Source organism: Excalfactoria chinensis, chromosome 10 (assembly GCF_039878825.1).
Source record: "Excalfactoria chinensis isolate bCotChi1 chromosome 10, bCotChi1.hap2, whole genome shotgun sequence".
Lineage (NCBI taxonomy): Eukaryota > Metazoa > Chordata > Aves > Galliformes > Phasianidae > Excalfactoria > Excalfactoria chinensis.
The window spans coordinates 7,396,470-7,423,601 of record NC_092834.1 but is presented as its reverse complement, the minus strand read 5'-3'; the positions used below and the strand labels follow the sequence as shown (position 1 = coordinate 7,423,601).

Here is a 27,132-nt window from a genome sequence, read left to right as displayed (position 1 = left end):
TGATCCAGGCAAAGCAGTCTTAATGGGAAGAACAACTTGTGGAAGCCAGCAGTTTAAAGATGCGCACTCACTGTTAACGCAATGGTTTGTGTTTCTTTGTTCTATTTTTAATTGCTCCTATCTACACTGATAGACTGATTTATTTTTGGGAAAAAGAAATTAAAAGATGTATTTTTGAATCTTATGGTGGGCCTCATCTCTTTAAGAAAAAAACAAACCCTGTAGGATGGGAAAGGGGGAGGGGAGAAGATCTACCTGGTTAGGGTAACTCAAGAAAGCTGTCAGAGAGCTGTGGCTCACAGCAGCAATATTCCAAGATAAATCCTCTGTATCATCAAGGCTTTATGACACTGGCAGAATGAACCAGCCTTCTTATGGTAATGGGTTCTCCACCCAACTTGGTGGCTTCAACTACACACACAGATGTTAACATCTGCCAGTAACTGCATTGCTTCTACTTCTGTGAAAGCAAGAGAGATGATTTAGCATGTATAGTTGGACTCCAGCTGGCCTCCTTTTCAATATCTAAAGAGGGTCTGTAAGAAAGCAGACAGAGTCTTTAGCAGGGTCTATTGAGACTGGACAAGAGGAAATGGTTTCAGACTAAAAGAAGGGAGATTTAGATTGGGTGTAAGTATTTTTTTACAATAAGGATGGTGAGGCACTAGCACGGGTTGCCCAGAGAGAGGATGCTCTGTCCCTAGAGACACCCAAGGCTGGATGGGGCTCTGAGCACCTAATCAGCTGTAGGTGTTCCTGTTTAGTGCAGGGGATTTGCACCAGATGGCCTTTAAGGGTCCCTTCCAATGATTCTATTAACACACAGAACTGATGCATGACAATGCCTGCTCCCACTTCCCTAACAATGAGGAAACCAAAGGACATGGGCAGTATCTCCCTTCTGAGCCCATCACCCAGCCCTGCACACATGGACAGTGAAGCTGCTGTGGGTGCAGCGCTTTCTGTTCCTCGCAGCACACAAAATCTCATCCTCATTCCAGGTCCTCCAGCCACCACCAGGGTCTGTAGGGATGTGAAACCATCTGGCAGGCAGCGGTCAAGTATCCGGCCGAAGTGTAATTTCCCTTTCTACAACAAAATTAAGAAAGAGGAAATTCTTTGCAATCGATGCTAGACTGAAGAAAGAAATGATGGGCCTTGAAGATAGATGCTTTGGCATGGCACCAGGCTTACCCTTGTGTGTCCAGAGAAGGATAATGAAGCTGTGGAGGGCCTGGAGCACAAGTCTTACAGGCAGCAGCTGAGGGATCTGGGATGGTTGAGTCTGGAGGAGGTGCAGGGGAAACTCTCTGCAACTGCCGCAAGGTTTTGTGATTCTGCATCTTCCACAGATTATGGTGGCCGGAATGAAACACAGACCATGCCCAGAGCCCACCAGACCCTTCCCTGGGCCTAAACCACGGCACTGCCCAGCTCCCTGCAGGCAGCGCTGAGCGCAGGTGACTGACCGAGCGAGGACAGAAGATGAACTCCCCTCAAAGGCCACCGGGTACCGGCCCAGCAACCCGCAGTCCCCTCCCAGACGAACTGGAACCCGCGGGGTGGCCCAGGCCGAGAGCTCGGTGAGGGGTGAGGCCGTGCTGCGGCCCGCATGGAGCCGCCGAGGGAGGGCGGTAGCGAAATGGCGGCGGCGTTGGGGGCCGCCAAGCGGGCGCTGCGAGCGGAGCTGCGGCACAGGCTGCGGGCCCTGAGCGCGGCGGAAAAGCAGCGGCAGTCCCGCCTGCTGAGTCGCAAGGTGGGTGCTTCCAGGAAGAGCGGAGCCCAGAGGCGAGGGGGGAGGGCTGTGGAGCCGGGCCCGGCTCTCCGCGGGGATCCCCGCAGCTGGCCGGAGCGCTGAGCCCGGATTCCCCCTTGCTTTCTCGGCCGCTGCGCTGCCCCCTCCTGCAGCGCTGCGAGGAACGAGCTCCTCCTTCCTCCTGCCGGCGGCCTGGCAGCTGTGGGAAGGAGCGGGGCAGCGGGGCCGGGATTGAAGGGGGCCTTTCATCGGAAGCTCGTGCTGTGGGTGGCTGCTGGGAGGTGGTGAGACCGGAGGCGAGTTCTGCAATAGAGCCCAGAGCAGCGGGGTTGTGCGGTGGGTGTTCGTCTTGCATTTGTCACATCGCTCTCACTATGCAGCCAGCGCCCAGTAAAACACATCTAAAAACTTTGCAACTGACTTATCGCGGCCTTTTGGCTGCCGTTTCCCGTTCGTGCCTTTCAGTGTGTTTCTTCCATGCTGTTTTATTTCTAATGTAATTTTAATGCATTAAAGCTACCAAGCAGGGCTCACCTCACCCATGTCCTGGCACAGCACGGTGCCAAGCTGTGTTCTTGCAACGTTCTGCTTGCATTTGGGTGACCAAATTTTTGTTTCACTGTATTTTATCATTTTATTAAGCACAGTAAAAGGACACTTTGCAGTCACTGCATGTAATAGAACACAATCGTCTTCTTTTTCCCCACAACACCAGCATGTATCATAGTATTGTGCGAGTTGGAAGGGACCTTAGAGATTCTGCATTTCTGCAGTCATTTTCTTGCCAAAGGATCTGAAATCATTTTATAAGCTTCACTAGTGATGTGCAGCCACTTCATGAACATGACACAGCAGCACAGAAACTTTAGGACATGGGTCAAACGCTTCATTCTTTGTTATATAATATCCTGCTAAAATATATTTGCAATGTAGTCATTTCACATCCTACCCTTAAACCTCACAGCTTTTTAGAACACGGCTCCCAAAATGCCTCAGCCAACCTTATAAGCAGCCAGGCCAGGTAGTGCGGAACATTTGGAGCCCTCAGCCTTGGTCTGACTGCAGCTGGTACACTCAGCAACACCACGCTTACTCCTGGCAGCGAGAGCATGCTAAAAGGTAAAGCTTTTGCTTTACTTAAAAGGAAGGCTGGGGAAAACATGACAATTTCATGCTACCATGGCATTTTGTTAATGTGACACAAGTTGAAAGTCTTGAGCTTCAGACAGGATAGCAATCTGCAATGACAGAAAGCAGTCAACTTCCTCATGGGAAAGGGATGCAATATAGACACTAAGTTTCTGAAAGTGCTGAGAAAACATTTGGAACAGCGTGAGGCTGAAAGTGCAGCCTCATAATATATATCAGAAATGGCAGCTAATAAAAGCGAGCACGTTATTTTATAGCACCTGAACAATATTTTTTCGAAGCAAAAACCTCATCTCAAAATGATCTTTAAGTTCAAACTGAAATTGCTACGCTAGCTGGCCTAGCCACTGGTGTTTAATTAGCTTCTGGATGACTGTTCTTTTTTAATGCGCACATTCATGATTGAAGTCCTGCTGTTTGCATGCTCTGATTCTGCAGTAATAGCCATCAGCAGGTGAGCAGAGGGCACATAATATTTTCAAGCGTGGAAATATTTTTTTCACTCTTCTCAGAAATGGCTCAGAGCAGCTTCATCTTCACGTTTCTGAAAACAGCAGAAATTTTGCCTTCCTGGTAGCTTGTGGTTTTACATCTCCAACCTCATTTCTTTCTGTACTGCAGAATCAGTGCGTTGTTGGACATGCCAGAACACATTTGGCCTGTATGGTGCCCACAGCACCGCTTTGAAACAGGAGTGCTGTGTGTTTTTCCTCTGTTCTCTGAACCCATGAGAAGGTGCTGGAGCCCCTCAGTAACACCAATCACAGCACTGTCTGGAGCCTGCAATTTGACTCAGTGCTCTGTTCTTTCAAAGGCTGCCATGGAAATTCTGTTGTTTAAGAGCTTAATCACTTAGCAGGAAAAAAAAAATCCATAAGGTTGGGTAAATGACAAAGAGAAATAAAATACACTTTTGAATTGCTGGGTGCTTCTATTGCCAAGCAGAGCATAACCATAATTTGGGCTGGAGTATCTCAATATATCTTACCTTATGAAAATATATCAGTCTTTTGATTCTTCATCTGGGTATATGACTGGGGTGCTAGAAAGAAGGAATAAAAAGGAATAAAAACCAATTCTGAACTCAGATGTTAGTCTCTCTCTTTAAAAAGGTCAAGGGCTAAAGCTCAGAAGGGCAGTTACCCTGCAGTTAGGCAAACACAGAGGATCCGCTGTTCTCTGTACTGCAGATAAGCACTGTTTCTCAACTACCAGATATTCTTGACGGATTTTTGGAAGCACGTAGAATTCACATTTAACTCACAAGGAACCCATTTGCTTTTGTTTTGTAAGATACTGGAAAAGAAGAAGACAAGCCTTAAAAAAACCCAAAAACTCACAGATTTTGATATGGGATTTAATCCGGAGTTGGGCAGAGACACAGTGAGGCGTGAATCTGTTAAGACTTCTCCACTGTATTCATTGCTTTTTGTTTTCCTTCCTACATTCAGTCTTTCCTAAACCCAGCACAGGCAACCTCCTGAAAAATCAAAAAGCCAGCAAGGCCATCTTTCCTTCAGCCTCTGAACAACATGCAGTCATAAGATCACTCATCACAAGTAGGTGATGTTTGTAGCTGTATATCTAAGCTTGCTTTTGGAAAGGCATTCCAGATTAACAAAAGAAGGGCCCAACCTTGTAAGGCTTTGAGCTCTGCAGTCAGCTGCTCTGATGCACATTTTCTTTTGGGTTATTGTAATCAATGTGCTTCTCATCGTGCCCAGGTTCAGTTGTAAGCGCAGCATGCAGAAAAGATGGAATAAGAGGAAAGCAGAAACCTCACGTATTGAATAAGCTGGCAGTTCTGACCTGCTGTGTCAGTCCCCAGTGTTTGGGGTGTTTGAGGATACTGGTGCTGTATGGCATAAGAATTTAAAGGATCCGGACTGGCTCCAAAATCATTTCTTGATGGTCTCAACCTGTTTTACTTTTATCTGGGTACAAAAACTCACCTATTGTGATTCTGCTGATGGTAGAAATGTTGGAACAGGAAACAGTCATTTTATTCTCTTTATGGTAATTTGTATCCCTACTTTTTCCAATGGGTATTTCCCTCCAATGGTGTTTTTACTTTGAAGTCAGTCTTTTTGTGAACTTCCCCTGAACTGATGATGGCAGTTTCCTTTATAGGTGATTGGCCATTCCAAGTACCAAGAGTCCAAAAGAATTGCAATCTTTCTAAGCATGCCAGATGAAATCCAGACAGAAGAAATCATTAAGGACATTTTTAAGCAAGGCAAAGAGTGTTTCATCCCACGTTACAAACCTCACAGCAATCACATGGACATGCTAAAGTTGTCATCAGCCGAAGACATTTCTTCACTTACTTTGACATCCTGGAATATTCTTCAGCCTAGTGATGATGACAGCACAAGAGAGGAAGCTCTTGCTGGCGGTGAGTATATTCATCATACATCATTGGGTTGTTGAGCAGGAGTAGCCTGGTAGGAAATAACCTGATCACAAGAATGAAACTAAGTGTTTTGTTTTGGTCTTAACACATTGTGGTAGAGATGCTGAAGTCAATGTTAGCAGGTGCTGTTTGCTCTTGCTACTCTGTGCCGCCACCGCTGTCAGCAGAGCTGGCAAGAGCAAGACTGGACAGTTGATCCAACTGAAATAAGTCCATCCCTCCAGATAAATCATCTCCCTGGTCCTATTCCAGAGACAGGCTCAATGCAATCTTGGCAAGCATAGCATAGAGGTTCACAAAGGAGGCAGGGGCCTTGCCAGGAGTCTCTTGAGCTGCCATTGAAAGTCATGGGGATTCACAGTTTTCAGATACACTCTGAGAACTTTAATTTCCACTGCCTGAAAGGTACGAAACTTTTCAGGTGATGCCTATGGGCTGACATGAGAATTCTCTGAAATCTTTGATCCTGAAAATTGTATTGCATGGGTGAAGCACAGTGCTGCCCATGCAGAACAGTTCTCTGGACTGAGACCTTCGACTGAAAATAAAATGACTTTCTTGTAGGATTGGGTAAATATTGCAAACTCTTTTCAATCATTGTACCCTCACATCTTTTATTGCAGTCTTGCGTGGTGTCTCAGACACTGATTCTTCAGAGTTGAAAAATTCATGCGGGTTTGCCTTGATCCCCAAATAACCCTCTTTTTACCATAAAATTCCCCAGTTTCTAAAGAATTGTAAACAACAATACTTTTTCTGTGTCTGCATTAACTATTTTCACTTTTTTTTATAAACAATAACATCATCCTGAAACATCTGCAGAATTTTTTAGTGGTGTTAACAGAAAACTCGTGTTGAATTTGTGCTTGAAACCTCAGTCTGGGGAAATTTTCTCTAGACGGAAATTTAGCATGCAGACAGCTTCCACACCTCACAGGCTTACCAGCTTCTGAACATTCAATACAGAAACATAAAATTAATATCAAGCTGTTTGGTTCAACTGGGCTTTGCATTCAGCTTAGGATGCTAATGTGCTTTCCCTGAACGCCGTGCTTTAGGCAAACATTGCTGTAAGCATTAGCTCTAGTACATAGCCTTCATTTATCAGCATTTTCACTGTTTGATTCCCTTTCTTTTAATTTATCATTACCTCTTCCTTAATCCAGAGTCCCGTCTGTGTCTGCAGTACAGCTAGCAAGGGATTTAACTGCTTCATACACCTATGTTTCTCATATTTAATATTTAGTACTGTTACTTGTTTTCCTATTGGTTTTTCATCATAAATTTGCAGATATCATTAGTGGTATCTCAGGACTTTGGAAGGTGACCCATAAAAAGTCCAGGGTTCTATTGACTGGGCTTGGTGTAGATACCTGAAACAGGCTTTTGTACTGCCAAAGAGCTGCTGTTAGTTGAATTTAACAAGTCTCTTGCAGAGGTCACAGAGTAAACACACAATTTAAACTGTAATGAGAGCAAGAATTACCTGGTGTAGAGTGCATAGGGATGGACTTCTTGGGGATGACCTGTGTGGAGCTGTGAAGATGGAGAATGCAGGAACAAGCTGTGGTATCTCTGGAGCTGCTTCATCCTCTGCACCTGGATGTGACGATGGGCACAGAAAAAAAAAAAGCCATAATAGTCCTGTGAACAAGGCTGTTGATGGCAGTGAAAGGTCTGGTGTGTTATGTGTTAAGGAACATAGAAGGGCGAGAGTGTACTTGCTCAAAATTTCTCAGACACATCTGTTTTGATTTAACTTTTATAATGATACTCAGTCTTTATAACCAGCTGTTGTAATCACCTGTGCATGGCCACATCAGAGTTGCTCCACCTAAAGCTTTACCTGTACTCAGTAACAAAGAAGTAATTAATTCATTGTGGATTGGAAGTCAGACTCTCATCCTTTTTCCCCCAGATAGGTTTTGAAAACCATAGAGTAAGTTTGGTTTTTTCTCTATGGCATGGTTGGACACATTCACCTCAGTCTTACCCCACAGAAACAGATGTTGTCTTTCAGTGCTTCTTTAAAATACTTCTGCCACATTTATGTCAGTTATATCTACTCAGCTTTGGTACACTTGCAGGAATGCAAATCATCTTGCTGCTACATTCATCCTCCATTGTTGGAATTATGCATGGATGAAACATTTATCTTTGTGATGTTATCAAACACTGTGATGATCCAAGGCATTTACATTGATATCATGAGATGACATGGTGTTATATTACTAATGTTCCCATTGCTTTCATAAGTTGCTATGTAATTTCCAAGGAATACCCTGCAGGTACATAAATAAGTCATGTCACTACTGAGTGTATTCATTTTGCATGACAAAAAGCTTGAATTCAAATAGTCCTTCAAACTTCTTTCCTTTTTTTCAGGCACGGTTATTGTGAAGAATAGCTCAGATATAAGGTTGAGTGTAATTTTCACATCAGGTTTCCTAGACTTCAGTAGTCCTTCCCAGGCTGTGAATACTAGGCATCAACCCTGCCTTGTCCTTTTTTGTTGGATCAGGATTTACCTGTTTTCATCTTGGCAGCACATGGTGTTACACACTGTTGGCATAGCAAAAACTGCTGCAGTTTTTGTAGTAGATGGTCTGTTGTCTTCAGCATAACTAATTTTCATATGAAGAGTTCTTTCCTTCAGGAAAAATTGACATGGTAACAAGCAACAAATATGGAATAGGGCCGGACATTTTGTTTGGGGTAGGGATGAATATGTGTGCATTACTCTGTTGATTCCTACTTATATCTGCTGAAAAAAGTCTCAACAACCTCTGGAACAAGCCATTGGTACATTTGCTCAGTGCATGCCCATCCACTTGTTTATATCCTTGCCCATCTAAAGTACAAACATGTACTAGTATAGTTCATTGCCAAAACAGTACATTTAATGAAAGATCTTACACACCGCAATAACTGTGGGAGTACAGACACCTTGCACAACTTCAGAAGGAGTCAATCAGATAAAACCATGCCCCCTGTTTGTTTTTTGTTATGATTCCTACAGAGATTTAAAGGGTACTTCACCAGCAGCTCTCATCTCACTGTGGTTTAAGGAGGCGGTGTGGTTCAGCAGGCTGGACATAGGTTTCCTCACTTGTATTATCATTTATTATTATTTTAATCTGCTTTGAGAGCTATAAGAAGAGAAAAAAAAGGCTAAGTTACTCATCACAAGAATAGGTTATTCTTCTTGGGACTTGAAAAAAATGACTGGATTCAACATGTCCATGTGATAAGATGCCCCTATAAGAAAAGGCAATAGCAGATAACCCATTCTAAATTACCCTCAAGAAAAGTTGATGGTCACAATTTTGAGAAAGAAAGAGTTACTTACCAATCCCCCCAGGATCAGGCCTTGCCAAATACTCCAGTAGGAAGGATCTCCAGATAGAGATCTTTCCCTTGGGGCAGCCAGCCCTTAAATGAGGCTTAGGGAGAGGTGGAGCCTGATTCCAGTTACACAGGTGAACTGCTTTCACCTGTGCTCCCTGGGCTGGCTGTGTCCCTTCACCAGGTGCTCAATCATTGGTTCATGCTGTGACTTAGCAAGTCCCATACAGCCCCTTTTCAAACCTATCATTTCTTTGTGAACATAATGCCTGCCTCCAGCCCACCAGCTCTTTGCCCAAAAGTCTGAGTCTCCATTTCTAAGCATCTTTTCTGACCCTGCTCCCTGTTTCCTCTTCCTCCCAGCCATAGGCTTTCTTTTCATGAACAGCTGGGCCAAGTAGCTTCCTTCCACCAGAAGGGAGGACATCATGTGCTTTCTCTTCTTTCACTTGTCTGAGTCCAGACATACAAGATTCCTTGTCCCAGTTTACTCATTTCCTTGTCTACATTAGAACTAGCCCACCACCAGTAAAAGGCTCTCCTCTCAGACAGGGCCATGTGCCATTTGGACTGCTGCAGCTACAGGCTTGGTAGGGAGCTGGTGGTGAGGGGTTGTGTAAACTGGTGGCTCACTGGAAGAAATGCTGGTGAAACTTCACTCATTTCCTTCCCTGTTTCAGTTCCCAGTCTTGCCCCAGTTTTACAGGCTCAGTGATGGGGGCCCTCCTGGCTGCTCATGGCTTGGAGTGCTGTAGGCTGGAAAGCCTGAGCTTGCAGCTCCAGCTCTCTCTGCTGGCTTTAGGAACATTCCTTCCCTGTAATTGCAGCATGCTCCTACCCCAGCCTCCCCATCATAAACTGGACGAAGAATATTTGCCTCCTCTCTGCCTGTTGGGATTTTTTAACCCACATAAGGGGCTGGATTGAGTGTGCCATGTGGCCATGGGGTAGGCGGAATGAAGGGAATGTCCTGTGTAAACTGGCAGCGGTTCCTGGAAAGTTGTGGGACTGTCCACCTGTTTGCAGCTCCAGCAGCACTGATCCTGACAAATCTTTCCTAAGCCCATGTGAACAGCAGGTTTTAACAGCATTTTATAAGACCGACTCAAATGCATTTGAAAGGGCTACAGCCACATCGTTGACACAAAGGCTGCTCTGATCGAGATTTCTTGCCTCAAAACATGGAGCTGCAGAGCTTTCCTGGACATTTTTGCTAGCTTTTGTTCTCAGAAACTGATGAACCATTTTGTCTGAAATTAAACAAAAAAAAAAACAACAAAAGAACAAAACAACCTCAGTTTGGCAGAAATACCCAGGCTGGAAAATGTCATTTGGAAATATAGCGTCTTGTGATAATGGGCCATGCTGAATAAGCTGCAGCTACTCTCCTGAAACATAACTATTTTTGCTCCCAGAAATGAATGTATAAAGAACTAGACTTGTAATTTACTATAGAGACTTCCAGAATGTTCAGTATTGGAAATTTAATGAGCTCCTGATCGCAGTGTTTGTGTTGTACCTTCAGAATAATTAGTGAGATGCTAACTAGATAATCCACAATTTGGAAAGTGTGTTATTTATGAGTAATAAGGAAAAATCCAAAGTTCATACGAAGTGAGGAAATGCTAACATATGTCTAGCAATGATTTACAGCTGCTTTGTTTTCACATAAGCCTTGTATGCTAATTTCTGAGGTTACTTACATTTTTCTGGCCTTACAGCTTGAGCCCTGCTGCAACATATGGAAACCTATCTGGAATAAATGAAATACGGGTTTGTGGAAAGCAGACATGATAAATATTGCTGTTTAATAAGAAAAAAGAAAAACACCCCAAACAAAATTGTGGAGTGATTGAGGATAGTGTTAGATTTTCTTTTCCTCTGGGAGACTTGATTAAAACTTACGCTACAATCTCTGTCAAGAGCTAGTTTATAATTTAAAGTCTCTTTGCACTGGTCATAAAAAAGAAAATCTGAAACCTTAGGACGAAGCAAAATTGAAAATCAAGGCTTAGTTCTGAATGTAATCTATTTTTTAATGAAATGATCAGAAGTTTGGATGAACTTCTGCATGGAGACAGTGAGCCGTAGTATTTTGATACGCATAAGGAGAACAAATTCAGTGCAAGTGAGGCGTTAACGTTCTGGTGATGAGTCTGCTTGTAGAGATCCATACACAGTGCTGGGTCACAGCTCTGGGCATTCAGTCCAGCATACGGGGTTTTACAAGGTGCAGGAAATCTCACAACTTGTACCTCTGTAGCAGTAGCTGAGATTTCTTCCTACTTCTACACATGCAGGTCCTGGCTTATTCCCTTACAAACAAGTTCTCTTTTGTGCTTTACCTGTATGCGCTCTGGTCGTGCCTATAAGCGTCTAATGTTATTTGTATTAAGCCCTTGGCTCTGCAGCCTTCCGACAGCAGCGAGTTGTATTCAGTCATAACATGAAACATTATGTTCCCTGTTACATTAATATTATATTATGTTCCCATGTTATGTGAAATACTACATTCCTTGTATTCAATTTAAATGTGCTGCTTTCAAGTGATACCTCATTCTTCTGTGATGAGAAGTAAATAGTAAATAAGGATGTTTGATTTACTTTCTTTTTATTATTCATTGCTTAGTTAAGCCTGTATTATAGCAATAGCGTTTTCTTCTTTGCCAAATATTTTCTATTTTCTTGTTCTCATGTGAAAGCTTTCCTGCATCTGTAGCAGTTCTACCCATTGGTCTGTCAACCTTTGCAATTTCTCTATGTTATTTTGGAGAAAAGATGCCCAAGATACCATTTTATGCCTGTGAATAAACATTGTGAAATATGTTTAATGACAGCACATAAGTTAATTCTTTCTGTACATACCATATCACCGCTTTGAAATCAGCTCTCTGGGTAGGTCTCTCTTGGTTGTTTCCATATAGGTAACCCACAACTACAGCTTGTGACACAAATGCCTGTTACGTTACTCCAGCTCTGTAAAATAGACCAGAGATAATCTTAAATTATTCTGCATAGTGTGTTCCCTAACAAGAAATGCTAGGAAAAGATTTGCTTGGAAAAATGAATATTTCAGGGTTTGAACCCAGCTGTGGCATCAGCTGCTCCCCCCCAAGGTTTCTCTGCATCTCAACCTTCAGCTGCAAGATGTGTGATGCCATCTCCAGCGCTGGACCGCTCTCCCCTGCAGTGATGCCTGCCCTTCCTGTGGTGCTGCACAGCTGCCACAGCTCTCTTGAGACAGCCCTGTAACACTCCACTCCACACCCAATTTGCTACTTGAATACCCATACTTTTAGTTGAACTTCTCCCAGTACTTCTCTTTGAAAAGGATCTGGGAGTGCTGGATGACAGCAGGCTGAGCATGAGCCAGCAGTGTGCCTGGGTGGCCAAGGAGACCAACAGCATCCTGGGTTGTGTCAGAAATAGTGCAGCCAGCAGGACTAGGGAAGTGACTGTCTCTCTATACTTAGAACTGATGAAGCCTCAAATTGCACAAGGATGGGGTTCAGGTTGGATATTAGGAAGAACTCAGGAGTGGTGATGTATTGGCACAGACTGTCTAGGGAAGTGGTGGGGTCACCATCCCTGGAGGTGTTCAAGAACTGCGGGGATGTTGCACTGAGGGATGTGTGGGTATGGTGGGGGTGGGCTGGGATTGGACTAAATGATCTCAGTGGTCTTTTTCAACCTTAATGATTCTATGATTCTCTGTATGGTATCATTACAAAGAGTCTCTTTCTTTGAAAGATTTTTTTGGGGGAAAAAAAAAACAACTCCTAAATGGGAAAGTCAGTGTGTCTCTATGTCATCACTTTGTAATGCCCTTTGGTAACCTTTCATCCGGAATTTACCTGGTGTAAACTAAACCATGAACACTGTGATTTAATTTTAACACGATTCCTGTGCAAGATATCCTGCAGTGAACTCAGAGGTCTGAGAGTTCTATAATGCTAAGGCTTTTTTGCTTACATAAAGTTCATTAAGGCTTTAAAAGTGCTTTTCATTGTAATTTTAATTGTCACATCCACATTTGCCTTCTTGCAGAAAACATTCTCCTTGCACTCAGGAAAACAACTAAAAAAGATTACTCCGGTAATCAATTGAAGTTGAGACAGAACTAAAGTCAACATAGGCACAGGCTTTAAACTCACTGCAAGTGACTCTAAAGTGTACAGAAGAATTTGTCTTCCTGGCTCTCTTTGCTGAGATTCAAAATGCACTGTCAATTCGCAGTGCAGTGGCCTTGGACCTGGCAGGGAGCCACTGGCTTCCAGGGGGCAGGAGTTCCTCTCTGCAGCTTCACAGTATAACCACATACATGTATGGTCCTCATTTTGGCGTTATAACTGCACTCATTTCCTACTTGTGATGCCTTCTGTGCTTACGGCATGGGAATCAGCTTTTGGGTGTAGATGGAGAGCAAACTGCTGTCCAGGAGTGATGTGAAGCCCTTTGCCGGCAGGTGTCAGTATTCCATAGATTTACTCTGGAGCACTGATGACATTTAGGCTGTTTTCCTGTAGTTGAAGTCTCATCCCGCATTGTCACACACACAGGAGAAAGCAAGTGCTCCAAACCAACATTTGTAGATAATCAGGGCAACTGGAGTGAGGGAGGTGGAGAATTCCAGATGTTTGTGGTATCTTTTAAGCTGTGCAAGCTTAAAAAACCCAAAATCTTGTGATGGAAGAAGCCAGATTTCTCAGCTGCTGTGATGTTAACATGTTTGACACTAACAGTGAAGGTGCCATTACCTACAAACCAGCTGACTCTACATGTTCAGCAAACCCTGCCAGTAAGCATGTCTAATGTTTCTGTCAAGTGGTGTAGCTCCTTGCAGGTTTCTACACAGCTGATGTCTTAACTGTTCGCATTTAACAAGCAATTTGGGGTATGTTTTGCTAGACTATCTGCTGACTGAGTCAAAGAGGTTGGAAATATTGATAGTGATACATGATGTGTTGAAAAAAAAAAAATCCCCAAATGATTCACTTGTGACATATTTGGATTTAAAAATAGCCAGACAGCAGAAAGCAAAAGAAGAAGAAGAAATGAAGCACATGTGTACATGTGTCAAGTGGAAGCCTTTAAAATATTTAAACAGGTCCTTAGATAAACATTATGTTAAAAGTAGCTGATAAAATCTGGAAGAATCTCACGTAAGCTCACATTGAGATACACAAAGATTCTCATGTTTTAGCAGAGTTCCAACAATCCCAGCACAAACAGTTCATGCACCAATGGCTCCTGAGTTGCTCTGAAGGAGTAGCACTGCAGCTGGCATTTGCTGATTTAACAAGATGTGTTGATGTACTCTAAAGAAGCTGCAAGGCAGTTTGTCTTCTCTTTGGAGTTGTTCCTTTGTACATCTTGCTTCAGAGCATTGTGGTGGTTTACAAACAAAGGAGAACGAAGGTACAACCAGCCCTTAGGACCAGAAATCTTTTGTTTCCTATGCTTTCCCAATCAATTCATTCAAACTGTGCTCAAGTGTCTCTGAATGTCAGGAATAGGTAAGTTAATTTTCACAGGCTGGTAACTCAAACATTTCTAGGCAATGATTTCCTTTACTTTGAATTTGCAAAACCAGGCATTTTTGTAGGAGGCATTGGGTGATTATGGTTAATTTACTGTGCTTACGCCAGCTTGATGAATAATAGTGAAATAGAAAAGTACTTGTTCAGATTTTCTTTTGGGTAGACATTTGGCAAATGTTGAAAATGAGACATAGACCTCATCTGACTGCAACTTAAACCTCAGGGGAAATGAGTGTGATAGTTATAGCTTCACATAGCCTTCCCACATTGGGAGCCCAGCTCGAATTTGCAAGTCTTAGCCTTATACACTTGCCTTACTGATGACACATGAAGAGATAGTTCGGAGCAGAGCGGGTTTGTTTGTGCAGTGCTGACATACCACAGCTGATGCTGTGCAGTGCCCTTAACCTCTCAAATACATTGGCACTAAATTTTGTTTTAAATGAGTTCAGAATAGAAGGAGGGTGTTTACTGCAGCTTCACAGCACAGAAGCTGATCAAAAGGAACTACTAGTGTGTTTTGCAGGTTTAATAAAGAGAATAACTGCTGCTCCATTGTCTTAAACCTGTATGAGTGATGGCTAGCATGTAGCTTCTCAGGGAGAAGTATAAGTATGTTATCACACTGTAGTTCAGGGGGGCAAGTGTGAACTGTGAGACCAATGTTTCATGCTGACACAAAAAGCAGACATGGATGAGTAGAAAGATAAGTGCTGAGTTGCTCAGTGCTTGCTTGCAGATTCTGCTGATGGCTCTATTTTCTGCAAAATATTTTACCGAAGTAATAACAAAAGCTGCCCCAAGTTGTGCTAGTAGACCAACTACCTGTGGCACATGGATGGCAGAGGCCATCTCAGGCCCCAGCAGCCCTTCTATGACCCATTCCCATGCACTCTGATGGACCTTCTGTAATTAACCATTGTCAAGATTGCTTCTGAAAATGCCTCTTGGCATTTCAAATAGGAATATCAGAGTAAGGGGAAGAGAAGTAATGAGATGCAAGGAGAAAATCTTTCCCTGGGGAACAAATCAAACCTGATATCATCATAAAGGGTAATGAGAAATGCATTGCTGGAGGGAGAAAATTCACCAGCTGCCTAGAGGAAGCAAAACTTCGTGTTCCTATTTAAAACAGCAGAGAGAGGAGGGTACTAATGTTTTGGTCTGCTGCTTAAGTGGGGGCATGCACTTTTGCATGTAGTCCTTGGGCCAGTCATTTCATTTCTCTGTGACATAAGGTTTGTCTACATAGATGTGTGCACAAAGTGTGCTTGTACACCCACGTGGCAGGTTCTGAAAGCTGTGTCTGCAAACTGCTAAATAAAGCAGGACCAAGCAGCACAGAGCAGTCCTGTGCCCACTACAGAGAACTTGATCTCTCTTCTTTTTTTGGTCACTCCTAGTGCCAGGCAGTGTGCTGGTACTTGAACAGCATGGACGAGCTGTGATCCTGTAAATGAATTTGCTTTCTGGCCCTGCTTTATTTAGCTGTATAAATGAAAGCTGTGTGTCCGTGTCAGCATGGCTGCATGCCCACATTGATAAGTCAGTGTATATTATTTCACACACAGTACTATACAGTAGAAGGAGCTGTGGCCACAGGAGCTCATGCCACAGATACTGCGAGTATTAGGTGATAGTCATTGTAATTGCCAACCTTACTTGGATACCCTGTAGCTTAATTAAAGTTTATAAGAAGCATTAGTATTCTCTTCATAGGAGACCTGGGCTAGTGCAGTGTATTGCTGCCTGAGACTGTTCTCAGCCCTTAGCGATCTGCAGACATTCTGTAAGTATTGCAGATTACCTACAGCAAAAGACTTCTCAACAGTGAGCGTACTGTGAGTATTGGTTTTCTCTCCTGGGCTCCTGGTGTACTGTCACAGGGATCCACAAGCCTTTAGTGAAGGACAGAAGGCACATGGGTGAAGATCATGAGGCCTCATTTACAGTGGCCATAAAAACTGATAGGGTGTCAGGGACAATGATGCCATTTCACAGAGTGAAAGTGAGAGAAGTAGAATGTGGGAAAGGAACAAGCCTGAAGGGTATCCCAAGTGGCAGCTTGTGATCCTGCAGGGCTGGAAGGGCTGGTCAGTGTGAGGAGGGCACATGCCTTTAGGATTAAGATGCCCTTACCCTCCCTTGCCATCCTGTTGATGTCTGCTTGCCACTGATAGTCATCTTACACGTCTGCAATCTTGGTCTCATCTGTGTGTCACCTCTCATCCTGTGACGGCTCTTCCCCCGTGCAGCCGCAGGCACCACAAGAGGTTTTGTTGCTCCCCAGGTTATGCGGAGGGGAAGTGTTTTCTCCATACAGCTTTCTTCCATTCAGTCTGGCTCCCAGAGTTGGATTTGGGGGCAAATTCTTCTTGACGTGCCTTCAGGCTCCACGCAGCGTAGCTGTGTCATTTTTCTACCGAAAGTCTTGCTTGCTATTTTACTTAAATCTTGTGCAGTGCGAGTTGTGTGGATATCAATCAGTGTGTAGTGAGTCAAAGTAAAGGCATTCAGTATCACAGTGCTCCAATGGAAAAAAATATATGTATAAAAATGAGGATAACTGTTACAGTATTTACAGCATTGTTTTTCATACTGAGATTTGCACAAGCTCGTTTGAGTTATTTGGCATAAAAATTCCATGATTATAGAGGAAGCTGACTCATTAAAACAGACTCCATTTCTCCAGAGAACCCAGAAGAAAACAGTGCTTTAATGCATCTACATTCACTCAAGTGTGCCCTGTGCTATCAGTTAAACGACACAGAAAATATATTTCTTCCCAGCACTGTTCCTGCCAATTCCTCCTTCCTTTAGTGCTTCCCTTGGCTTGCTTTTCTTCTGTCTGTAATATAGATGTAAAGAGAAATGGCACCTTTTTGCCTAGCAAATTTGCCCCTTGTGTACAGTCCTACCTACTAGCAGTAGCAACTGCAAATGTTTTCTTCTTTTTGCCATCAGAGACACATGGAGTGGAAAAAGCTCAAAACAACTGTATGCCAAATTGTGTTTCTTTCTAAGTATGGTTGATGGTTGGTAGATACTGGTTCTTGGGCCACCTGAATGCATCTGGATTGCCGGTGTGAGGCAAGTCATGGATGGAACAAGGAATAAACATAATATTAATTGCAGGAGGGCTTGACATGCATAATCTCTGTTACTAATCATGCCAATCAGGAAAGACCAGCTGGTTCCTACATTTTAGTCCATAGACCTGACAATTGTCAAATGTTTTATGCTTACAAACTGCCATGGTACATCATGGTCTACATGGTAATACCATAAAAATGGCATCCGTCTTCAGGGGAGACTGTATTTTCTCACTGTTGCCTCTATTCTTCTTTGTTTGTTATTCAAAATTTGTCTTTCTTACGAAACAAAAGTTGACTGCAGAGTGGTGAATCACGCGGGCTCCCTTTTACATCAACCAGTATTGTTATGTAGCCTCTCCTTTGGCTAATTCCCTCTTTGTATTTCCTTGACCTTTAAAAAAAAAAACAAAACACATTCTTGCTAGCTTTATCATGCCAGCTTTGCAAGATTAATCTTCTCTAAGGGTCTCTTACTCCATTGCCTTGCATATTTTATATCCATGTTCTAATTTGGTCAGATTGTGATGGATAGGTGTTCACATCAGTGACTCCTCTCTGAAAGATGAGCAGGGGAAGACAGTCTTCAGGAGCCTGAGAAATGTGTGCAAATGAGTTGGTCTTCTGTGCACTTTCAGTCTACTCTTTCAAGTTGAGTTCAGAGTTGCTATGTGGTCTCACTTGGGGTTCCTTGGAAACTAAAAAGCTCTTCTTAGCTCTAGCTCTTTCAGTACATGCTCCCATGCATCTCCTTGAGCACTGAGTCGTGTTCCTCAGTTAAATGTGATGAGAGCTGTGCAGTCCAAAACAGCAGTAGAAACTTGGTTTGGATGTAGGAAAAGCAGAAAAATACCTAATGCATTCTAGCTCTGGTAGCAAAGCAGAAGGGAATTAGAAACATGCTTCTTAATGTGTTACTGTTCCTATAAAGGAAAAAGCAGAGGAAGGAGATGCAGCATTTGCTTTCTTTCCAGGCTCATATTAGCTGTGTTTTTATCCATGCTAGCTTTCCCCTTCCAGCAGCAAGTAATGCAAGAGTTTATTTGCACTGTGAAACTAGTAAGTGATATGTTCTGGGTTCAGCAGTCAGTACCAAGCCAACCAAACTCACTTGTCCAGAGAATGTCCTTACATGACTTCTAACACCCAAAGAACAAGCTTTGCGTAAGGGATAGGAAGCCTCAGAGTGGCTGCCTCTGTGCCTGGTGGTTGCTCAGCATGTCAACCCATTCTCTTTACTGACCTGGCAAAGAAGAACTTGCAGAATATATTGTCTTCAGGCCTCTTTGGTTTTGGGAAGTTGAATGTTCAGAGGTTCATGACATCTTAACAGCTGTGTCCAGAAGGCGCTCTCTCTCACTTACGAGTCTTTCTTCTCTCTTCTTTATTCTTTCTCTATGTTTGTGGCAAATGCTGAAGTTCATTTGATTTTCTGATTCTTCCTGAATTTAATTTCTCTGAGTTCAAACTCTGTCTAGATTTATAGTCATAATCGTTTGTATTTGCAAGTGCGAGGTTAAAGTGATAAAATAAATTTCTTATAAGGTAGATTTTTTTCTTTCTAGCTTTTCAAGGTCTGATTATTTTACAGCTGAGCTGGTATCCAATTGATAAGATGAAAATGTAAATTCACAGGCTTAGCATTCAAAGTATTTTTCATTTGATCAAAGAAAGGGAAGCATTCTGCAAAACACAAAGCTAGCATTTTTGCTATGCATAAAGTTATCCAGATGTAGTCCAGCCATCAGGAAATCCACATTGCATCTATTAATGTGTATTTTATTTTTCTATAGGGGGTCTTGACCTTATCTTCATGCCAGGCCTTGGGTTTGATAAAAAAGGCAACAGATTGGGAAGAGGGAAAGGATATTACGATACCTATCTCAGAAGATGTATGAAACATCCCAGTGGAAAGCCTTACACAATTGCCTTGGCATTTAGGGAACAGATTTGTGAATCTGTACCTGTGACAGAAGATGATGTCCAAGTAGATGAAATCCTTTATGAAGACTGCTAGAAGTGCCTTGATACCATCCTGCCTTCAGAGCAACCAACCAAAGACTTCATGCCCGTCAGTCGTAACTTCGCTCATAGTCATACGTGCTGCTGGGAACAGTAAAATACATGATTTGTATTTGAGCAGCAGCAACAACAACGCATAACAATGTAAGTGTGGTAACGGTAATGCAAATTGCATGGATTTGTTTCTAATTAACAACTGTCTGTAGTGAATTCTTATTCTAGGACCAATAGAAATAAGATTATGCGACTTTATTAAATAAGAATCATTTCTTCTCATCATACCTGTGGAACAAGCTACGTGATACAGCACAGTTCTGCTATTCCAGTTTCCAAGTGAGCTGCGTATTGCTATGGAGAAGACCTACAGCATGCTGGGCTGAAAAAGGTGATTCCAAAAAAGCCTAAGCTGATTTCAAAGTATTCAAATAACACTGGTTGTTTGTTTGGCTCTTTGAAGTGGTCTCACAATAAAAGCAATGTCTGCTAATAACTAAAAGTGATCAGTGCATTCTCAGTTATTTTGGTAAAATAATATTCAACGTTACTTCAACTTATGTGATTTTGCACAAGCCATTCAGGATATCCCAGAACACTGTGGTGTCACCATACGCTAAAGGATGAGACACTAAGTATCACAGAGAACACTTTTTATGGACTGAGTGAGGGGTTGGGTGGGAGGTTTTAACTTGCTCCTGTGCAGACAAAAGTTGCTATGAGTGCAATACCTTAAGAGTGATGATGGGGTGAAAGAGCCTGGCTCACCTTTAGTATTGACCTGCTGGGCTTCCCACCAGTGTGTACAGAAAAGCTGCAACCTGAACACAGAGCTGGCTGCAATTTGCACTGTGGGCTGTTCAGTAAAATGATGGTGATCAGACTTGGCCATCTGTCGGTTCTGTATCAAATTAGCTCATTCAACCAAACAAAAGGAGCATTTTCTCACTTGGTCCACTGCAAACTACACAGAGAGGTGCTCGTGCGTTGGGATGAGTGTTGGTACATGCAGCAGAGCAGTCTCCAGCTTCTCTCATCTCTGCAGTTCTGTCAGTTGTGCTGCCTTCTAGGAGGCAGCAGACTCTTACCATTCAAGACCTTTGGGGAATAAATGCAATGAGAGAATCAGGCTGGTTTTGTTGTTTTTTCCACAGTTTCTGTCCTGGCAGTGCTTTAATCCCTTCTTCATTCTGAACTTCTCTTGGCATATGGAGAGCAACAGAGAGAAGATGGGGCAGGCTTCGTGCATAACAGGTCTGTCTGCAGGGTTCACTGATCACATTAGGATGAGCCCTGTGCCATATGGCAGTTCCTGCCTTGGACATCAACGAAGCTATGCTGATGCCAGCATTTTTCACAGCAGAAACCTGGATCCCAATTCTGATAAATGTTTTAAATGCATGTGTTAAATCCAGCCCTATTCAAGCAGCTACATCCTTTTAGCCCACCAAAATCAGTGTGCTTTTACTGGTATCTTCCCTCAAGGTCTAATCCTGGAGGCTTAGCAGAGATTCTGAGACATGGTTCTATGGTTTTGGTAGCATGACTGCATGAATGCTATACCACTTCTGGCACAAATCAGGAGACCATGTCAGCAAAACAAAACATAACCAGATGCTAATGACCTCTTGCTGTTACATTCAAGCTGGGGAGAAGCTTGAATCAAGGGGAAACAGCTTCAAACTAAAAGGGGGAAGATTTAGACTTGATATAAGAAAGAAGATTTTACAGTTGGGGCAGTGAGGTACTGGCACAGAGGTGGTGGGTGCTCCATCCCTGCAGACACTCCAGGTCAGGGCTCAGAGCACCTGATCAGCTGTAGGTGTCCCTGTTCAGTGCAGGGCAGTTGGACCAGATGGCCTTGAAGGGTCCCTTCCAGCTCAAACAATCACATGGTTTTGTGATTCCATGAGCTGCAATGCTTGGTTCTGAAACTGAAAAAATATATATATGTATATATATATACACACACACATATATATATACATACATATATATATAACTGCGTTTTATTAGAATGCAATGAGAAATAAATAGGGAGCTATTTAATATACCGTGCCATTGGGAGCAAGAGATGCTGGCATGATGTTTCTTTCCAGCCACTCCCGGATCAGAAGGAGATCATCACAGCATCATCGGCCACAAGACCCTGGCTGATGCAGATAGCCCTTAACATTTGGCTGGTGGGGACAGTAAAACAATATTTATGAATATTGTCCCGAGAATCATAGAGCTAAATAAATGTGACAGCTTTCATTTGGCACTCGAAGCTTGCTGCTGTCGCTCTGGGTTTTTCTTTTTGCCACATAACATGAAATCACTGTCAGTTTGATGGTATATAACAGCGTTTCTGAAGCACAAAGGTTAGGGGGTTGGTAGGTGCGTCAGAATTATTTACGTTTGCTCTGTATAAAATGGCACTCGGGGAGCAAGGCAGGCTGCCAAGAAGGAGAGGAGCCTGGGCTGCCTGGTTGCTCTCTTGTATCAGGGCTGGATTGTCAGGATAGGATTTATCAAAATTGCTTCCAAACAGTATCATCTGTCCCCAAATGGACGTGCCCCTGTCTGTTGCAGCGAATGTCATTATTGCTATTCTCGTGACAAAGCGTCTATCAAGCCTTACTTTGTTTATAAACAAATCTGCCTGCCCTGCATAAGATATGGATAGTTTAAGGAAAAGCACCGTGAGCAAAGGAAGAAGTTAATTATATTTCAGGTTCTCAGCAGGGAATTCTATCTCAGAGCATTCAGTAAGATCTGACCAGAGGAGTCACAATTAAAGAACATCCCCAGGGAGGAACTTGTAAATTATTTACTGTAAGGGGCATTTCCAGGTTCTTTTAGTTTAATTACACACTCTGGAAGAGAAAGGCTTCAGAAACAAATTAACCGAGGGGTTGAAATGGATTTGTTACAATCATGTTTGCAGCTAAGCAAGTGGGAGGCTGCGAGTAAAGTTCAAATATAGGGCAGATCTTTGGAAGCTGGCATTGCGTATAGCCTAAAAGTCATATGGGAAAGCACCAAAATGTCCACGCATAGAAATGCGGTCACTGGGATTGTCTAGGATTTCCACTGGCCTCAGAGGACTTTTATGTACTCCACGGGCTCAGATCTAATGGTGCTTCACATCCTCACAGCTATTTGAGGAGCTGACATTTGTGGGCTCCAAACAGCCTGGTTAACCCTTGCCAGAAGGTACCATAAACACTTCTTTTCAAAAGCCCAGGTGAAGCCTGACTTGCTTGCACTCCCACGTCAAATATGCTTTAAGCATTTGCTACTGAAGTTGGCCTCTGGAATTGACCCTTGCTGGAAGACAGCTGGAGCAATCCCCGGTCAGATGTGGAGAAGGGAAGTCAAGAGGCTGAAGCCCTCCTCTCGTTTCAACCACTGACTCACCGCTTGGCAGAGAAGGCCATTAGATAATATGTCTGCTAAGGAGTAAGGCAGCCAGTAATACTCTATCTGCCCGCCTGTTGATGCCAAATCTCTTGTATATAATAGCCCTTCTAAACTGCTTTTGTCCTTGCTTTTACTTCCTTTTGAAAATGAAAAAGCCTCTGCTGTGACACCGTGAGCAGGCAGCCAACAGGCTGAGCAAAGCAGCATTTCTGGTGCATCAGTCCGTGTTCAAGCATATAGAACTTCTCTTTACCTTGTGCCTCCTTTTTCAGATTTACTGAGCTCCACACACCTGGCTTAGATGGAAACTGCCCCACAATTAGCAGCATCTCTACTCCCTGCATGCATGCAGTCTTCAACACATGCCATTTGATTATAGCCTCAAGGTACTGCTATAATGTCCTGAACAATAAGTTCTCCACCTTCAGGCGAAGCAGCTGAAAATGTGTGGATGAAAACTGCTTTAGTCATTCATCAGGCAGATGAGATCTCAGCTTTTATTTTGTTATAGTGTAAATCTGCTGCTTAGTTTTCTAGTCTCTATGAAAACTACTGAATCATAAAAACGCTTGTAGCAAATGCCATCTTTTCTGTCACCGGAATAATACATTAAATGGCTTATCAACTCCAAGAGACGACTGCAATACCTTGGAGATGATTTGGATGTACAGTTAGGGAACAAAATATGTTGACAGCTTTAGAATTGTCCCAATCAGTCGATTTTAGTTTGTATTTTACTCTAATGTATCCAGTAGTACTTGGAGAGGAAAAAACAAGACAGCTACATTTCTGCAAGTGTAAGGAAAACCACAGAAGAAAAGTGGAGTATAAACGTAAAATGAAGGATTGCTCTTGGAAGGGCAGAACTGTGAGGTCTGGCTATTCACAGCAGAAGCATTGCTATTTAATTAATAGGAATGGTGAGTCCACATTAACCTTTATGGAGGAGAACTACGGACTACAATAAAACACAGTACTTTCCTGTAGCCTTTTGTTATCACCTCGTCAGATTTAATAAAAACTTACTAATAAAGAAATTCCATCAGAGTGGCTAAAAAGTAGATATTGGAAAGATTGCTTGCTATTAAATAGCGTAGATTCATGAAATGGTTGCTATCAGATGATATTAAAATATGTATGACTTTTTCATTCTGGATACAGTCGGAAAAAAACTGATTACAGATAAACTGTGCCTGCCACCCATGCCTTCCCCTGGGACTTCACCTGCTGCAGCTCTACCAACGTGCTGCTGTCTGCCTAACAGGAAAAGCTCATGTATGAGCAGTGCTGTTATAATATATTAAGAGTAGTGGGAAAGGCTGTGGAAGCGAGCCATAAATTTGGAGGTAAGAGCCAGGAGCGGCAGGGGCTCAGCTGTATGCCATTAATAAAGATGTTCCAGAGGCACAGCAGCACATTGCTGTGGATATCGCTCCTCTGGTCTCCACCACAGCAGAGCTGGGCTTTGGTAAACAGCAAGGCTATCAATCAAATGCTCTCCACTATTGTCAAACGATCCTAGTTGCTTTTGGTAAACGCTGCTGGTAAACGCAGTGAGGTGATTGTTTTTGCTTTTATTTAAGAGTCCTGCTCAATTTTTTGACGTAATACAAATTTCTCAAGAATTTCCACAGCTTGTTGAACAATGCTGTCAATGTTTTGTTTTGCATAATTCACCCCCAAAATACCCCAACCCCAAAGTGGGTTTTAAGCTCTTCAGGGCACCAGCCTTGACTTTGTGCTTAGTCTCCAGCACAACAGGCTTCTGGCTGGGATTAATACCAGAACAATGCAGATTATTGAAGGAGAATAATAAAGAGGCAAGAGGAGGGTATTTGAATGTAAAAAGCTTAAATGCAATAGAGGAATGCATCCATCTGGGCAGCAAGGATGAGGAACAAGGAGCTGCAAAGTGCAATGCCAGCAGAACAGGAAAAGGCCAAGCTCTGCAGCTGGGCCTGACCCTGATCATCCCCTGTGAGCTATGAGAAGGGAGAACTATAGGCAGAGCCCTGGAGAACATGAGCACTTGTGGGCTCCTTGTTGGGTAGAACCAAACGCAAATTGCATTTTAAAGAAAGCCTTTAGCTAAAATTAGCACCCATGGCACCATCAGCGTTGAGTGGGCTGTGACAGGAGGCACAGCTAATTGCAAGTGAGCTTCCCACCCCACTTGATTATTGTGGTGACACACATATCATTAACATGATGGTCTAAACATGAAACAAATGGTTTAAATATTAAACTGACAACTCCTACCTCTATCTCTAGATTGCTGCCCAAAATAAGCATGTGTGACAATGACAGAGCCTTATCCTGGTATACAAGTGCTATAGAAGAAGACCACAAGGAAAAAAACTGACTCACCTCCTTCCAGTGACCAGCAACAGCTCAAAAGGAGTGCAGGCATGTAGAGATGTGGCTCCCTCAGCTGCTAGTCCTTAAATGAGTGAGAGGAAGGGTGGATCAAAGCTCCACTCATATCAATCAATCAGGTGCATTGCTTGCACCTGAGCTCCCTGGGTGAGCCATGGCTGGTGCTCAGCCATCGCTTCAGACCCTGGCCTGTCAATTCTACTGCACAGCCATTCAGCCACCACATACTGCCTGCCTTCTGACACAACAGGGCACTGGACCTATGCACAAACCCTACACTGCTTTATTATCAGTCCTTAGGCCACAAAACAATACAAACATCCCCTGGTGGATCCAGGTTCCCTTTGGATATCAGGAAGAAATTCTTCTCAGAAAGAGCAGTGCTGCATTGGCACAGGCTGCCCAGGGAGGTGGTGGGAGGTGTTAAAGGAAAGAGAAGATGTGGCACTGAGGGACACGGCCTAGTGGGCAGTATTGGTGGTGGGAGGACAGTTGGATGTTAGAAGTCTTTTCCAACCTTAATGGTTCTATGATTCTGAGGCTATGGGGATTGTTTAGCAGGAGAGCAATGCTGCTGGGAGAAAAATACAAACACATCAATGACATTCAGCCAAAGGATTATCAAAGGCAGTGAATCCAAGGCACTTAGTTAGGAAACTATTCAAGGAGGAGACGAACAGATTTGAATTCATGGTTTCCTTCCTGCGTAATACATGAGAGCACAGGAAGGCAGCCCTTGAATTCATGGGTCATAACCCTATCTACTGAACAGCTTGAATACGATCAATTTAAAATGAGTCTCGGTGCTCTTCTGCTTTTCCCAAGAGCACAGAAAGATTAACCCACCACTGAAGTTCTCTCTGTCTCAAACTGGAAAATACAAGTTTGTGCCGATAATTATTTTGACAGCCGTCACGTGTGCCTGTTGTGAAGGGTTGGCACAGACACAGTTTCCAATATGATGTGAGCCTGTGGTAATGGCTAATTAGAATGCATTACACAGTCAGACCCTGCAGTTCTCTGTTCCTTAAGAAAATCTGCATTTCGGAAGAGAGCCTTATATTTGATATACAGGGACAATGTTGCCTGCCGATTTCCACTGTGCTACGCCATACCCATTTGTACCAAAGCATTTTCTTCCATAGGTCACCAAATAGAGCAGCTTTCTTCAGCACAGGAACAAGACTCAGAAAAGGCTTTGTCCTGTTTCTCCTTATAGACAAGCAGGTACAAAAATACCAAGCAATACGTAGCAGAAGTGTTAGAGGTTACCTAAGGAATTTCATACAATGCTACTTTGTCAGAGTTGTCTCAAATATTGCCTGCTGTCAGTGTAATATCTGGAAGGTAAGTAAATCTGTTTCTCACACAGACTTCCCCAAACCAGCCTCAGAACAAGTTAGAAGCTTTTGAACAGTACTCTAACTTCTATGTCACTTAAGTACTTGCAGTTGTACCCAGAATCAGGTTGCTCAATGCAGACTAGTTTCAAGCAGCACAGATTTAAATTCTTCCGTGCTGGAGGTATTAATCCACATATGGATATTCAATTACTATCAGAGCAAACCATTCAGCTGCCCCAGAATCAGATAAAAATATGCAAAGCAGGTGGCTTGAGGCTCATTTGTACTGAAATTCCTTCGGCTGTTTGAAGAGACTTTGTAATGTCAGCATACTCCCACCTGAGCACATTCTTTATTGTGAGCAGAGTAAAGTGGCCTTCTTGTATGTGAAAGTTAGATCCGAGCATGTTCACTTCAAGGATACAGGGTTTTTGTTTCATTATAAAAATGGCCAGATAGGTAAAATAACCTAATTATATCCTTTCTTTCAAGGACTTGTGGAACTTACACAGTGAGAAACTTGGATTCTGCTTCTCTAATTTTCTCCTGCTCATCTTTTATCCTTTCTTTCTTGTTCTTCTCCAACTCCATACTACCATTCCTGCTGTCCTTATCAGCATTAATGCTTTTGTTGGCCTCCAGTTCAGAGGCCTGCCACCCCAGCACCATTTTATTCTTCCAGATGCAGAGTGGCGGT

At 43.0% G+C, this 27,132-nt stretch overlaps 1 protein-coding gene and 1 long non-coding RNA gene across 4 annotated transcripts; one reads left to right on the top strand and one right to left on the bottom strand.

Moving 5' to 3' along the window:
• Positions 1-1,396: 1,396 nt before the first annotated feature.
• Positions 1,397-19,312, top strand: MTHFS (methenyltetrahydrofolate synthetase). Of its 2 annotated transcripts, none has more exons than XM_072345992.1 (3): positions 1,397-1,756; positions 5,036-5,300; positions 19,089-19,312. In XM_072345992.1, exons 1-3 carry the CDS (start codon positions 1,613-1,615, stop codon positions 19,310-19,312), a joined length of 633 nt encoding a protein of 210 aa, XP_072202093.1. In that variant the 5' UTR covers positions 1,397-1,612. The 2 variants fall into 2 exon arrangements, with proteins under 2 accessions (XP_072202093.1, XP_072202094.1); XM_072345993.1 differs by lacking the exon at positions 1,397-1,756 and adding an exon at positions 1,817-2,092.
• Positions 2,714-25,147, bottom strand: LOC140257016 (uncharacterized). 2 transcript variants are annotated; one of them, XR_011904904.1, is made up of 8 exons: positions 25,084-25,147; positions 19,260-19,398; positions 11,529-11,639; positions 6,805-6,917; positions 5,233-5,346; positions 4,049-4,201; positions 3,894-3,947; positions 2,714-2,994 (listed from the first exon to the last, which is right to left on the bottom strand). It is a non-coding gene; the product is annotated as an uncharacterized lncRNA (long non-coding RNA). The 2 variants fall into 2 exon arrangements; XR_011904903.1 differs by lacking the exon at positions 25,084-25,147 and having other exon boundaries at positions 5,233-5,361; positions 19,260-19,391.
• Between the last annotated feature and the right edge of the window lie 1,985 nt (positions 25,148-27,132).

Excerpts from the sequence above, each read along its gene's own strand:
- MTHFS (XM_072345992.1), top strand. The coding sequence starts at position 1,613 with ATGGAGCCGCCGAGGGAGGGCGGTAGCGAAATGGCGGCGGCGTTGGGG. Across the intron at positions 1,757-5,035 it reads CCCGCCTGCTGAGTCGCAAG|GTGATTGGCCATTCCAAGTA; the intron begins GTGGGTGCTTCC and ends TTTCCTTTATAG. Across the intron at positions 5,301-19,088 it reads AGAGGAAGCTCTTGCTGGCG|GGGGTCTTGACCTTATCTTC; the intron begins GTGAGTATATTC and ends ATTTTTCTATAG.